The sequence below is a fragment of the Mustela lutreola genome, chromosome 4, assembly GCF_030435805.1.
Source record: "Mustela lutreola isolate mMusLut2 chromosome 4, mMusLut2.pri, whole genome shotgun sequence".
NCBI classification, from domain to species: domain Eukaryota; kingdom Metazoa; phylum Chordata; class Mammalia; order Carnivora; family Mustelidae; genus Mustela; species Mustela lutreola.
Window position 1 is genome coordinate 197,876,335 of NC_081293.1, and position 15,656 is coordinate 197,891,990.

The 15,656-nt window shown below is 36.6% G+C and overlaps 1 protein-coding gene across 13 annotated transcripts in view; it reads right to left on the reverse strand.

The window, feature by feature from the left end:
- The window catches only part of KMT2C (lysine methyltransferase 2C), a 270,064-nt gene that overhangs the window by 193,776 nt on the left and 60,632 nt on the right, over positions 1-15,656 (reverse strand). For all 13 annotated transcript variants that reach the window (XM_059172325.1, XM_059172332.1, XM_059172320.1 and 10 more), the window contains exon 2: positions 236-324. In XM_059172325.1, the coding sequence (XP_059028308.1) occupies positions 236-324 (89 nt within the window). The remainder of the gene's footprint in view (positions 1-235; positions 325-15,656) is intronic.

The following is a 15,656-nucleotide window of genomic DNA, read 5'->3' on the forward strand; positions in this document are numbered from 1 at the left end:
CTGGAATTACTATGTATTCCAATTTTAATTTTGCTTTAATAAAACATTCCCCTACAGATATTAAATACTTTCCACTAAATCAGGGCTGTAAGGAAAAGAGAAAACTAAATTTCTTCACTGTGTCATAGCGTATCAGACTATTTCAGCAGATGGAGATTTTAGAACTCAGCATATAGCCAAACGCTCGTTGTGCAAATTATGATGTGCATTTTTTAAAAGTCTGTGAAGTTGATACCTGCTTCCACAGTATTTTCCGTTTCTGTCGTCTCCAGCCCATCCATGCTGTCCTCATCTTCCACGGCAGTTTTTCCTCTACTTCGAGGCCTACGGAGAAGCAAAGACAGAGCTCAATGTAATTTTAAGGATTACAATTATATTTAACATAAAGAAGTTGAAGGTATACAGAATAAAATTAGGCAATTTTTACTATATGTTACCATACCAAATAGTAAATATCACATTTTACATTTATTTTTCCCTCAAACTCAGCCCACCCTTATACATAAATGTGAAGACAGGCCCAGATTAATGTATTTTGTCGTCATAACTTAAGTATTCTTTGTATTAGGCTTTGCCCCTCTTTTGAGCTGACCTTGAGATGACCCTCTGTCTACAGTAGTGGTTTTTAACCACTTAATGGGTTATCTGTAAAATTCACACATCAGGCTATACCCTCTTTATCTAGTGACACCGAGGAAAGGATGCCCAGACAAGTGTATTTCTAAGACTCTTCCATACACTGAAGCAATGCATATCTTTGCAAACCACTCAAAAAAATTTTTTGTAAATATTTAATATAATCTAATCACACATCTTACAAATATAATGCAATTATATAAAACTCACTTCAGTAAAGTAAGAATCATGGTAAAGTGATCTTCTTTGACCCAATGCAATTTAAAAAACAAAACAAAAACACTAATGCCGTCAGATTTTGAGAAATTTCAGAAATTAAGGATAGAATTGAGTTAAACAAAAAAAAATTTTTTTGAGGGGCTCCTGGTAGCTCATTCAGTTGAGCATCTGCCTTTGGCTCGGGTCATGATCCCAGGGTCCTGGAATCCAGCCCCCCACCGGGCTCCCTGCTCCGCAAAGAGTCTGCTTCTCCCTCTCTCTCTGCTATCCCCCCTGCTTGTGCTTTCTCTCTCTGTGTCAAATAAATAAAATCTTTAAAAAAACTTTTTGAACACATAAAATAAGAAAAAACGGGAAATCACATATTTTAAAAATTTACAAATTGGCAGTAGTACTCAGATACTTTCAGACCTTTAAATTATTTCATTATGTAAAAAGACACAAACTCGGTGTTAAGTTGAAAAACACAGGGCAGGGGCACCTAGGTGGCTCAGTGTGGTTAAAGCCTCTGCCTTCGGCTCAGGTCATGATCTCAGGGTCCTGGGATCAAGCCCCACATTCAGCTCTCTGCTCAGCAGGGAGCCTTCTCCCCCCCCCCTCTCTCTGCCTGCCTCTCTGCCTACTTGTGGTCTCTGTCAAATAAATAAATAAAAATTAAAAAAAAAAAAAAGAAAGAAAAACACAGGGCAGGGGTGGCCTGTGTTTTTCTGGGTGGCTCAGTGGGTTAAGCAGCTGCCTTCGGCTCAGGTCATGACCTCAGGGACCTGGGATGGAGCCCCTGCATTGGGCTCTCTGCTCAGCAGGGAGCCTGCTTCCCACCCCTCTCTCTGATTCCTTCTCTGCCTGCTTGTGATCTCTGTCAAATAAATAAATAAAATCTTTTTAAAAAAAGAAAAAGGAAAACACAGGGCAAAAAATAATAAAGGGTTAATATGAAAAACATAAAAGGCTTTTTTTAAACAACAGAAAATCTAATTTAAATCTTTCTTTTAAATATTAATCAAAACCAGAAAAGGAGATGTAACAGAAGAATTTTCTGAAGCTGAAGCAGTCTAAGTAGTTTTATATATGAACCACTGTAAACTGTCAGAAAGTCACCCCTACCCCCAAAGAACTTCAAAACACCTGAACCAAAATCCTAACAAATATGTCTAAAACTATAGCTGAAAAAAATCTATGTTAAAAAAAATACTACGTAAAATACTAGTAAATAGCATCAACATACAAGTATAATTTAATATTAGAAATTAGTCAATATAACACAGTAGATCAAAGAGCCAAAATAGCATTGCTTCAAACTTCATGAGCAAAAGGGAAAGAGACGTAATTCAGTAAGAAACTACATGGACTGACTGGGGCTAAAGGATCCCTAGGCTGACTGTATTTCTCATGGAAAAAGGGACAGGATAATTACCTTTAGGATTTATTAAGTAGTTATGTTTAAATTTAAAAGAAAACTTTAGAGCAAGCAAAGGAGAAAGAAAGTATGGGATGAGGAAAGTCTGACCAATCCAATAGCAGGCAAAAAGGAAAATAAAAAATACGTGATATATAGAAAATAAAATAAAAAGATTAAAAATATGAGTTATCACAGTAAATATAAGTGGCTTAAAGTTGGCTGTCATTAATGATAAAAAGATTAATTTACCATGAAAACTCAACAGAACTACTCGCATTGTATAAAGCAAACATTTACAGAACGAGGAATTCAGAGTCACAATCATGAGAAATTTTCACATCTCACTCTCAGAAACTGAGATGACATACAGTTAGAAACATTTTAAGCAATTACTTGGACGACACATGTAACAAGCATCATTACAACTCGATCAATCCTCCTGTGTCTGGCTCTGCTAAAACACAGGATACAGGGTTAAACAAAATCTCTGCTTTCACTAAACTGCATTCTAGTGAGAAGAAATACCTGTTACTCCTGTAAACAAAACACACATAAAGAAAATACAAATTTAAAAAATGAAGGATGGACTGCCATTTTAAACAAGATACTTAAAAAATAAACTTCAGGGGCGCCTGGGTGGCTCAGTGGGCTAAGCCGCTGACTTCGGCTCGGGTCATGATCTCAGGGTCCTGGGATAGGGTCCTGGGATCGAGTCCCGCATCGGGCTCTCTGCTCAGCAGGGAGCCTGCTTCCTCCTCTCTCTCTGCCTGTATCTCTGCCTACTTGTGATCTCTGTCAAATAAATAAATAAAATCTTTAAAAAATAATAAAAAAATAAAAAAATAAAAAAAATAAACTTCATAAAAATAAAATTTTATTTTATTTTTAAGTAAGGAGACGTTTCAGTAGATCTGAAGTAAAAGAGAAAAGAAACCATGCGAACAGGAGGGAAAGGAGCACTACAGCTGAAGGAACGGCGAATGCAAAGTTACAAGTATATGAGTGTTGGAAAAACAATGTTCTGGTGTTGAAAAATATACTGTGGTTGGAACAGAGTGAGTGAGAGGGGCAGTAAAGAGATAACGAGGCCAAAGAAAATTTTTTTAAAAAGGGATCAATTGGGTTTTTTTCTTTTTTCTTTTTTTTTTTTAGAAACCTATAGACCAATATAAGGATGATGTACAGAGAGACTGGAAATTCTTGAAATACTCCTAACATGACTGCTACAGTGAAACAGAGAAAAAGAAATTAATTCAAGAGATATTATGGAGCTAGAATTTACCTTTAATCTTTTATGATTCTTCATGATTAGGAACACTCACTGCTAAAGGAAGGGAAACGTATGACTTAGCTGGCTTTGTCATTTAATCTTCCAAGCCAGTGTCTGTGGCTCTGTTTTAGGTTTTGTTTTGTTTTGTTTCTCCAATATCCTCACCCTTGCTAAGTTATGGGTTTTTGGCAGTTTTGGCTTTATTTCAAACTCATTTAAAGGCAGGGGGAGTAAAGAGTGTGTACATATGTATCAGTCGTCTGTATTCCTCAAGAAGAAATTTTTAATTTTTACTTTGCTTCTTTTACTTATTCTTCTTCTTAATTCCTGGTTTTGGCACCAATAAAGCATGCTTTTACACTCAACAACCCATCAGAATTCTTTTCCTTCTGCTCAATAGACCAACCAATATCATGCCATTTTTAAGTTTCCCGTATTTCACTCACGTCTTTTTAATGCAGCTCACTGGTTTCTGGTATGTGATTGTTCTGACTAATCAAATGGTGAATTTATTTTTTTCTGGATGCAAAAAGATAATGGTCATACTTTGTCAAACCCACATCAGTAGAAATAGATGTACACATTTTACATTTTCATATTGCATTCAGATGTTCCCAGTTTGGGTTTTTAATAGAACTTTGAAGTCTCATTACAAATGGCAACCTAAAAATTATTTATTTCAATCTTTCTTTGGCTTTTCTTCCTTCTAATTTTTTTCTTTTGTATCTTTTAACCCTTCATTTTAATTTTGATTCCTTCTACTGAAAGCAAATTTGAAGTAAAGTAATACCATGAACAATTTGAGAAAATCTTCCATCAAAAATCCAATGTTCCATATTAATATTATAAATTAAAACTAATTTGAGTTCCTAAAATAGAGTAAACTTCCATTTAAAGCCACATGGGACTACAGAGGAGGTTCAAATTACCTTCCACACATAAACAACTAGAAAACCAGATAAAATGTAAGAAACAACCATTATTAGACATTAAACAAAAGGCAAGGACAGGACTGTAATCCCCAGGCAAAAGGAAAAAAACAAGGTGAACCGTACCATCACAAAGGCTTTCTGCATGGAGTTAATTTGCAAACTGTAGCACAGAGAGGGGAACTCTGGCAACTGTACTGAAATGAAGACACAGAAATCATCAGTTCAGGAGGCTGGAAACTGTGGGAGAGCATACATAAGGAGAGGGAGTTGTACAGAGACACAGATCCAGACATCTGCATAAGGGTACCCTTAAGGTTTTATCTGTATACTAACTGTGTAAATGTGGTAGAAAACCCCAAAAGGCTAAACAAGAACAAGTTCCAAGGAAAGAACTATTACAGCACAGCTGCAATACAAACAAGTCCCAAAGTTCCCAGAGCCAGGAATCAGCCACGTTCCCTCTAACCAGAGTGCCAAGACCTCACTGACTATATTATCACATTCAGTAGAGACTAAAATAGAACATGACTTTAAAAGTAAGCTAAATGAAGCCTATAACTTATCTTCTAGACCATCTCTAAAAGAGTTCACAAATAAGCCTCAAAAGAACAAAAATTTCCCACAACTAACTTACCAGGCAAACATATATACACACACACACACACACACACACACAGCATTTGTTAAAGTAATACAACAAAATCTAGCTCACAACAAAAAAAAAATCACAAAGTATGGCATCCAATGAAAATTTACAAACTGTAAAGAAAATGAGGAAAATGTTTAAGTAATGACCAGGAAAAAAAAAAATCAAGGAATAAAACCAGAAAACAACAGAGATGATAGAAGGGACAAGCATGGACATTAAATTGGCTATTATCAACATGTCTCATATGTTTAAGAATGTAATGAAAAATGAATGAGAGAGAGAAATGAAAGATAGTAAAAAATGTTAAACATGAAACTCAAAGGTAATAAAAAAAAAGAAAACAAAACTTTTACTTTGACTGATTAACATCTGACAGAAACAGCAAAAGAAAAGATGACTGACATTAAAGATCTAGCAAACAATGTCTACCCAACATAAAAGACAAAGTGAAAAAAGACAAACACAGCTACAGAACCCTGTGGACAAATGCAACCAATCTAACATGTGAAACTGGAGTTGGAGGGTAGCAAACAAACAAACTATATATATATATATATATATATATATATATATATATATATATATATTTTAATGAAATACTAGCTGCAAATCTTTCAAACTATGTAATTACAAACCTACAGATCCAAGCAGCACAACAAAACCTCACTCACATACACACATGAGTAACTTTATAGTCAACTTGCTGAAAGAGTAATGAAAGAACCTCAAAAGCGGCCAAAAGTAAGATGTATTACTTACAGAGTAAGAAAAATAAAGAGTGACTGCAAACTTCTCATGTGAAACTATGTATGCCAGAAGACAGTGAAATAACATAATTGAAGTGCTTGGAGAAAAAATTAAAGGGAAAAAACCCATAAACCTTAAATTAAACATGCAGCACAAAGCATCCTTCAGAAACAAAGTAATGAAAAAGATTTTTCAAACAAATTGTTCAACGAACCTTCATTATAAGACATGTTAAGGAAATTCTTTGGACAAAAGGAAAACTACAATTAATAAAAGCCTGGATCGAGATATCTGTATGCAAAGGAATAAAAACTGGTGGTAATGGCTAAGTATGTAACAAATATAAAAGACCTTTTTCTCATTTTTAATCTCCTTAAAAGTTAACTCACTGTTTAAAGCAAAAACTGTAATTTATTCCAGGGTACATAATAAATAGATAGATAGATAAATAGATAGATAATGTATATCTATAGATAGATAGATGGATGGATGGATGAATGAACAAACTGTATGGCAACAGGTGGTGTCTGGGTGACTGCTAAGTGCCTGCCTTCAGCTCAGGTCATGATCCCAGATACCTGGGACTAAGCTCCACATCAGCTCCTTGCTCAGCAAAGAATCTACTCTTTCCCTCTCCCCGTGCTTGTGCTCACTCGATCTCTCTATCTCTCTCAAGTAAGTAAATAAAAAAATCTTTTAAATAAATAAAATAAATAAAAATTAAACTGTATGGCAACAATAGTTCAAAACAAAGGAGGGTAAAAATGAAAGTATATTGGTATACAGTTTTTACAGTACATTTGCAGCAATAAAATGTTACTTGAAGTAAAACTCAGGTGAGTTAAAAATGTATCACATAAAACCGAGAGCAACTCCTCTATGAAAACACACACATGCACAGCTTGTTAGTCAAATACAGATAGGACAGAATGCTAAAAAAAAATTCCATTAACCCAAAAACAGGAGGGCAAGAATAAAAGAGAATGAAAAAAAAGAAGAAATAAAATACAAAACAAGTAGATTTAAACGCATTCACATCAACAATTTTGTTAAGTGTCAATAAGCTTAACAGTACGATTAAAAAGCAGAAATTATAAAATCTTGTTAAAATGTCGATACTACCCAAAGCAATTTCAGATTTAATGCTATCCCTATCAAAATACCAATAGCGTTTTTCACAGAACTGGAACAATTCTAAATTTTATATGGAACCAAAAAGACTTCAACAGCCAGAGCAATCTTGAAAAAGAAAAACAAAACTGGAGGTATCACAATTCCAGATTTCATGTTATATTGTAAGACAGTAGTAATTAAAACAGTATGATACTGGCATAAAAACACACATAGATCAATGGAACAGAACAGAAAACCCAGAAATAAACCCACAATTGTATCGTCAATCTATGACAAAAGAGGCAAGAAGATACAATGGGAAAAAGTCTCTTCAACAAATGTGTTGGGAAAAATGTACATCTACAGGCAAAAGAATGAAACTGGACCACTTTCTTTCAGGATACACAAAAATAGAGTCAAAATGATCTAAAGACCTAAACATGAGATCTGAAACCATAAAAATCCTTGAAGATAGCACAGTCAGTAATTTCTCTGATATCACCCATAGCAACATTTTTCTAGACATGTCTCCTGAGGCAAAGGAAATAAAAGCAAAAATAAACTATTGGAACTACATCAAAACAAAAACCTCTGCCCAGTGAAGTCAACAATCTACAAAGCTAAAAGGCAATGTACTGAATGTACAAATGACATATCAGATAAAGGATTAGTTTCCAAAATATATAAAGAACTTAAAAAGTCAAGATGTCCAAAAAGCAAATAATCCAATTTTTAAAATGGGCAGAAGACACTAACAGACATTTCTCTGAAGACATCCAGGTGGTCAAGAGACGCATGAAAAGATGCTCGACATCACTCATCAGAGGGAAAAGCTAATCAAAACTACAATGAGAGAAAAAAAAAACAAAAAAACTACAATGAGATTATCACCTCACATTTGTCAGATGGCTAAAATTAAAAAATGAAGAAACAACAGGTGTTGGCCAGGATATGGAGACCAAAGAACACTCATGCACTGTTGGTGGGAATGCAAACTGGTACAGCCACTGTGGAAAACAGTACAAAGTTTCCACAAAAGTTAGAAATAGAACTACCCTGTAATTCAGTAATCACACTATGGGGTATTTGCCCCAAAAATATAAAAACACTAATTCAAAGGGATGTATGTACCCCTAAGCTTATAGTAGCATTATTTACAATAGCCAAACTATGAAAGCAGCCTGAGTGTCCACTGATAGATGAATGGATAAAGAATATGAAGTATACATTTGCAATAGACTATTATTCAGCCATAAAATGGAATGAATCTTTTATTAAGATTTTATTTATTTATTTGACAGAGAGAGAGAGAGAGAGAAAGAGATCACAAGTAGGCACAGAGGCAGGCAGACAGAGAGGGGAAATTTGGCTCCCTGCTGAGCAGAGAGCTCGATGTGGGGCTCGATCCCAGGACCCTGAGATCATGACCTGAGCTGAAGGCAGAGGCTTAACCCACTGAGCCATCCAGGTGCCCCAAAATGGAATGAAATCTTGGCATCTGCAAAACACAGATAAAGCTGGAGAGTATAATGCCTAAGCAAAATAAGGTAGTCAAAGACAAATCCCATATGATCTCACTCAAATGTGGACTTTAAGAAACAAAAAAAAGTGAACAAAGAAAAAAAAACAAACCAAGAAACAGACTCTTTTTTTTTTTTTTTTTTTTTAGATTTTATTCATTTATTTGACAGAGATCACAAGTAGGCAGAGAGGCAGGCAGAGAGAGAGGAGGAGGAAGCTCTCTGCCCCACTGAGCAGAGAGCCAGATGTGGGGCTTGATCCCAGGACCGTGGGATCACGACCTGAGCCGAAAGTAGAGGCTTTAACCCACTGAGCCACCCGGATGCCCCTAGAAACAGACTCTTAATTATAGAGAGCAAACTGAGGGTTATCAGAGGGAAGGCAGATAGAGGGGGATGGTCAAAATAGGTGATAAGAATAAAAGACCACACTTACCATGATGTAAAAAAAAAATAAATTAAATTAAAAAGCAGAAATTATCAGTTTAAATTTAAAAAGCAAGACCCAATTATATGCAATCTATAAGACACACACTTAGAGGGATACTTACAGGATAAAAAAACAAAGAGACAGAAAAATATGTGACAATACTGATCAAAAGAAAGCTATGGTGACTATATTATTAAACAAAGCACACTTCAAAGAAGGAGTATTATAAGAACTAGAGACAGATGTTACATAATGATAAAAATGTCAATTCAACAGAGACAATAATCCTAACCATGTATGCACCCAATGCTTCAAAATATTGATAATTGAAAATGGAAATATTTAAATCCACAATTACATCTCTACACCACAATACTGCTCAATAACTGGCATAAGTAGACAAAAAATTCAATAAAGATACAGAATACTTAAGTAAGACTACTCATCAACCAAGTGGACCTAAACTGGCCATTACAGAACACCCTACCTATTAACAACTGAATACTCTTTTCAAGCATACTGTCCCCAGAATAATCCAAATTGTAGCCCTTTACACAAAGTTCAACAAACCAAAGTTCATCATACCAAACATGTCCTCTGGCCCTAAAGGAACTAAACTAGAAACAAGCAATATCTTCAAACATCTGGTAAACACAATCAAAATTCTAAATAACCCACTAGTCAAGAAAGAAATGAAGGAAATTGGAAATTGGAAAACAGCTTGAACTAAATGAAAATGAATATACAGCATTTTCTAAATTTGTAAGATTCAGGTAGCACTGAATAAACGGAAATTTACAGTTTTAAATAGTTATATATCAGGAAAGAAGAAAGATCTCAACTATAATAGTAACATAAGCCTCCACTTTAAGAAACTAGAAAACAGGGGCCCCTGGGTAGCTTAGTCAATTAAGTACTGGCCTTCAGCTTAGGTCATGATCTCAGGGTCCTGAGATTGAGACACACATGGGGCTGCCTGCTAGGCCCTCTCTCTGTCAAAAAAAATAAATAAAATCTTAAAAAAAAAAAAAAAAGAAATTAGAAAATAAAAATAAAATCAAAACAATAAAGAAAAATAATAAAAAGCCAAAATCAGTGACATAAAAACACAATAATGGAGAATTTTTAAAAATCAATGGAATCACCTCCCCAAAAATCAATGAAACTCTAACATGGTTCTTTGAAAAAAATTAATAACATAGATGATTTGCCAATAAAAATGATGAAGAGAGAAAAAAATTCATGAACTACCATCAGAAAAACTGAAAGAGGGATTATCACTAGAAAGTCAATACCCACTAGAAAGAGAATGAGAAAATATAAATAATTTTAACTCAGTAAATCCAATGGTCACAATCCTTGGAAAGCACAAATTACCAAAGACTCAAGACTAGAAATGGAAAATTTGAATAACCCAGTGTCTATTTTTAAAATTGAATTTGTAGGTATAAACCTTCCCACAAAGAAAATTCCAAACCCAGCTGTCTTTATTGACAGATTCTATCAAATGTTTGAGAAATAATACTAATGCTATACTATCTCCAGGAAATAATGAAGGAAGGAACACTTCCCAACTCTTTCTATGATGCTGGCATTACAATGACAGCAAAATCAAACATCATATAGAACCAATATCTGTCAAAAAGACCTATTGTATAGAAGAAAAAAGAGAACACTCCACCATCAATTTTTTACATATATTAACACCTGCCATACCAAATCAAAATAAAAATAATGTAAGAAAACTAAATTATAGCCTGTTTTTTTGCTTTAAAAACACATGTAAAATGGCAAAAGATTACCAAGAGACAAGAACTTATCCATTCTAGATAAGATGGAGGAATACATGCCAAACTTTAACTGCCACTGAATGCAACTATAAAACATGAATATAGGGCAATCCTCTTGGGTCCCCTCCCTCCTCGGGAGCTTTGTACTATCGCTTTGTTATGACTCAATAAACCTTGCTCTGCTGCTCACCACACACACACACACACACAATGCATGCCACACTATTTGAGTTTCCTTAAAAATACAGAACAGCATGATGATCAGGAACAGACACCAGAATTCAAAGAACTTCCAAAGTATCACTGAGTTTACTATTTTACCTCTTTCAGTATCCCCTGGCCTGAGCCCAGCACAGTCTAACAGCCAGGAGATGCAGAAATACAGCGTGACTGAGCTAACCCACAACATGCTCACAGTGGACCTGATCCTAGCAAGTATTAACAAAAACTTCCAGAGCTGAGCTAACAGACCTCTGGCCAGGCTGCAGACTGACCACTGGTACTCCAAACACAGCAGAGACAAGAACTGCACTGCAAAAGTTCTGAAAACGAAACTGTACTTAGCACAGCCCACAAACGGCTGGTTGAAACCTATAGCCTTGCATACCCAGGCCAAGTGCCTGCTAAATCAAAAATATCAACATTCTCCATAAGGTGTCTTTAAACCCCAACGTCTTATGACCAAAGATTCGAACTGTTCAGAAAACAATCCAAAATTACTTGATACACAAATGTCAAATCACATAAAAATGCAGGGAATAAAGGCCAATGATAAAATGACAAAGAGGTTGGAATTTTCTGATGACCACTTCAAGGCAGCTGTTATTAACTGTTCAAATGAGTAATTTTGAAAACTCTTAAGGCAAAATTTAAAATAGACATCTGCAAAGAAACAGAAGATATAAAGAAAAACCAACTGGAAATTTTAAAAATAAAAATTATTAAAAAAAAATAAAATAAAATAAAAATTACAAAAATCTAAACAAACAATAAACTATTATTAGAAACAAACAATAGGGGCGCCTGGGTGGCTCAGTGGGTTAAGCCGCTGCCTTCGGCTCAGGTCATGATCTCAGGGTCCTGGGATCGAGCCCCGCGTCAGACTCTCTGCTCAGCGGGGATCCTGCTTCCTCCTCTCTCTCTGCCTGCCTCTCTGCCTACTTGTGATCTCTCTCTGTCAAATAAATAAATAAAATCTTTAAAAAAAAGAATTAAAAAAAAAAAAGAAACAAACAAACAATAAACGGCAGGCCTAAACTGAAACAGTAATTACAGTAAATGTAAGTGGACTAACCATTCCAATTAAAATACAGAGATTATCAGAATCGATTAACAAAACATGACCCAACTACATTCCACCTAATGAAACTCAATTCGAGCGCCCAGGTGGCTCTGTGGGTTAAAGCCTCTGCCTTCAGCTCAGGTCATGATCTCAGGGTCTGGGATCGAGCCCCGCATTGGGCTCTCTGCTCAGCAGGGAGCCTGCTTCTCCCTCTCTCTCTGCATACTTGTGATCACTCTCTGTGTCAAACAAATAAATAAGATCTATAAAAAAAATTTTTTTTAATAAAATAAAGGAAAAAAGAAAAAGAAACTCAATTCAAATGTAATGACATATTTAAGCAAACAGATATCCATGCAACACTAATCCAAATTAAGCATGAGTGGCTATCCTAATATCATACAAAGCAGACTTCAAAACAAAACAGAAAAATTACCAGATGCATCAACTATACTCAAATAAAGAAAAAAAATTTAAGGTACCAGGGATAAAGAGGAACATTACATATTAATAAAAGGATCAAGGGGCACCTGGGTGGCTCAGTGGGTTAAGTGTCTACCTTCGGTGCAGGTCATGATCTCAGGGTCCTGGGGTCGAGCCCCGCATCCAGCTCTCCACTTAGCAGGAAATTTGCTTCTCCCTCTACTGGCATCCCTCCTCCCTCACTCACACTCTCTCTCAAATAAAAAGCTTTAAAAAATTTTTTTCAAAGGGTCAACTCACCAACAACACATAATTCTCAAAGTGTAAGCACACAACAACAGAACTCCAAAACACATGAACCAAACCAAAATCAAAACCACCAGGGCACCAGGCTGACCTGAGTTGGTAGAGCATGTGACTCTTCATCTTGGGGTGGTGAATTCTAGCCCCATGTTGGGGGCAGAGTTTACTTAAAAAACAAAACAACAACAATACACACACCACTACATTATTCTCACGGTATCTTCTTAACTGTCCTACTGAAGTAGGCACTACTGTTCCTATTTTACAGATACGCACATTCAAATTCAGAAAGGTTCAAGAAGTTTGATCAAAGTCACTTAAGCGGCTGAAGCTAAACAGCAGTGAGGGAGACACACCGGAGAGATCCACGAACAACTCCTGCTGAGGTCCACAAAACTACTGGTTCCTCCAAAACCTAATTAAAACAATCTGCTGGAAGTGCTACCTAGGGCCAGTGCCCATTATTTACTACCTAAGCCATAGGTTTAATGCAGAAGTCCACTACTCAGGTCCTCACACTCAAATGGGGAAGGAAAAGATCTTACAAGCTCGGAGGCCACCTCTCCTCTAAGTGTTTTAGGATTTCACTGCACTGGCCTGGAACACACCTTACTCATATACTCTCAAAAAAGTTAAAAGTAGGGACCTAAATGGATAATTGTACATCCATATTCACAGCAGTATTATTCCTTCTAGAACCTCACGCCAATAATTCTTCAACACAGGATCTGCCAGTTCATCTCCCCTACCAGCCTCTCACAGCCCAACAAAGAGGCAGCTGTAATACAGCTGGAACCATCATGGACGCTGGAGCCTGACTGTCCGGGTTAAAAAAGCTAACTATCAACTACGTGATCCCGTGCAAGCCACTGAAACTCGGTGCCTCAATTTCCTCATCTTTTAAATGGTAATAGTAGCACTACCCCACAGAATTATTCCAAGGATTAAATGTAAAGCCTTTACAGGGGGGATGGGTGAAATAGGTGAAGGGAATTAAGAGTTTGTGCACAAACTTCCAGTTATAAAATAAAATTTAAAATATAAATATAAAATAAATATATACATACAATATAAAATAAAATATAAAGTTAGAACTTCCAGTTATAAAATAAATAATTTCTGTGAAATGAAAAAGTACAGCACAGAAAATACAGACAATGACATTGTAATAACATTGCACGGTGATGGTAACTATATTTATCATGGTGATCACTGTGTAATACGTAGAACTGTTGAATCACTACATTGTGCACCTAAAACTAATATAACGTTATATGTCATATATGTCATTATATGTTATATATAACGATATACATCATATATATCATTATATGAAGCTGTACTTCCGTTACAAAAAGAAATTTGTTTATGCAAAGTATTTACAATGCCAGTTACCTGGTAGGCACTGACTGTTAGCTATCAGCATTGTGATCCTCTCCATATATAACCTCCTTCCCCATCTTGGATCCCATGTTGGGAATTATAATCACCCTGTTCCATATATCCTCAGTCATTTCTGCCTTCATTTTTTTCAGTTCTATTTGCCTGGCAAAAGTCGGTCCTGACCAAATCAAACCCTCCTCTTACTTTAGCCCTGAATTCAAGCTAAGGAACAAAAACACAACTGGGCTTCTACTTTAGCTTTGTGGTTCTAACCCCACACCTCAAGCAGCCACTCACTCCACCAGCAGTCTTTCCACTTTGGTCAGCTCACTACTACCTTCCAGAATTGTTCCACACCCTTCTGTCTTCAAACATTTAAGACTCTCCGTTCTTCACCCTTCAGTTGATAGAACTTCAATGGCAAAACAGAGGTAGTCAGAAAAGTTTCCATATCCTCCTCTTAGGAAATCCTCCAATTGTCCCGAATTCTTTTCCCATATATCCTACCTTCTCTCCTCGTAAACACACTAGCTATGTTCCCAGCTAACAGCAATCCTTTGACGTGTGTTCTGGATCACACACTCACTCCTGTTTGTGAACTTTCCATTAGAGCTATTCTCTTCTCCTGCTTTATCAGTTTTCCCTACTCTGAGAATCAGTCCCATCGGCTTATAAGGTTACTGCAGTAACAATGATCTTGCAAGAAAATAAAATCCTCTCTGCAGTCCACATCCTCTCCTAGCTACTGTTCCATTTCTCTGCACCATCCTTACCGCAAAAGTCCTTGGAAAAGTTCTGAACCCTGTTCTCCACGTCAGCTCCACGTCTCTCCGGCTGAGTGTCCTTCCCCACATCCCGCTGACACGTCTACCATCAGCATCACTAATGAACAGGGTGACCGTGCAACCGGGTCTGCCTGGACAGTCCCACTTTAGGCCTGTCATCTGGCATAATGACTGTGTTCCTGTCATATTCAAAGGTTTCTTGGTTTGGTCAATTACTCTACCAAGGACTGACAGCTTGCCAGTTCCAATGGGCAATTCTCAATCTGCCAAGTGCTCTTGATACAAGGGATCATTTTCTCCTTGGCATCTTGGACAAAACACTCCCCTGATTCTTCTACCACACTGGCTGCCCCACCTCACATTCTTCTCTGGTTCTTAAAACCAGGAAAAAAGGGCACCTGGGTGGCTCAGTGGGTTAAGCCGCTGCCTTCGGCTCAGGTCATGATCTCAGGGTCCTGGGATCGAGGCCTGCATCGGGCTCTCTGCTCAGCGGGGAGCCTGCTTCCCTCTCTCTCTCTGCCTGCCTCTCCATCTACTTGTGATTTCTCTCTGTCAAATAAATAAATAAAATCTTTAAAAAAAAAAAAAAAAAACAGGAAAAAATAGAGTGTCCAGGGCTCAGTCACTTGACCTCTTCTCTATATATAATAGACTCATTCCCTTGGTAATTTCACCCAGTCCCTTCACATATATGCTGACGATCCTCAAATTTCTTGGTCCCCTACCTCTCCAGTGAATTACAGCTCATATTTAACTGTCTACTCCACATCTCCAC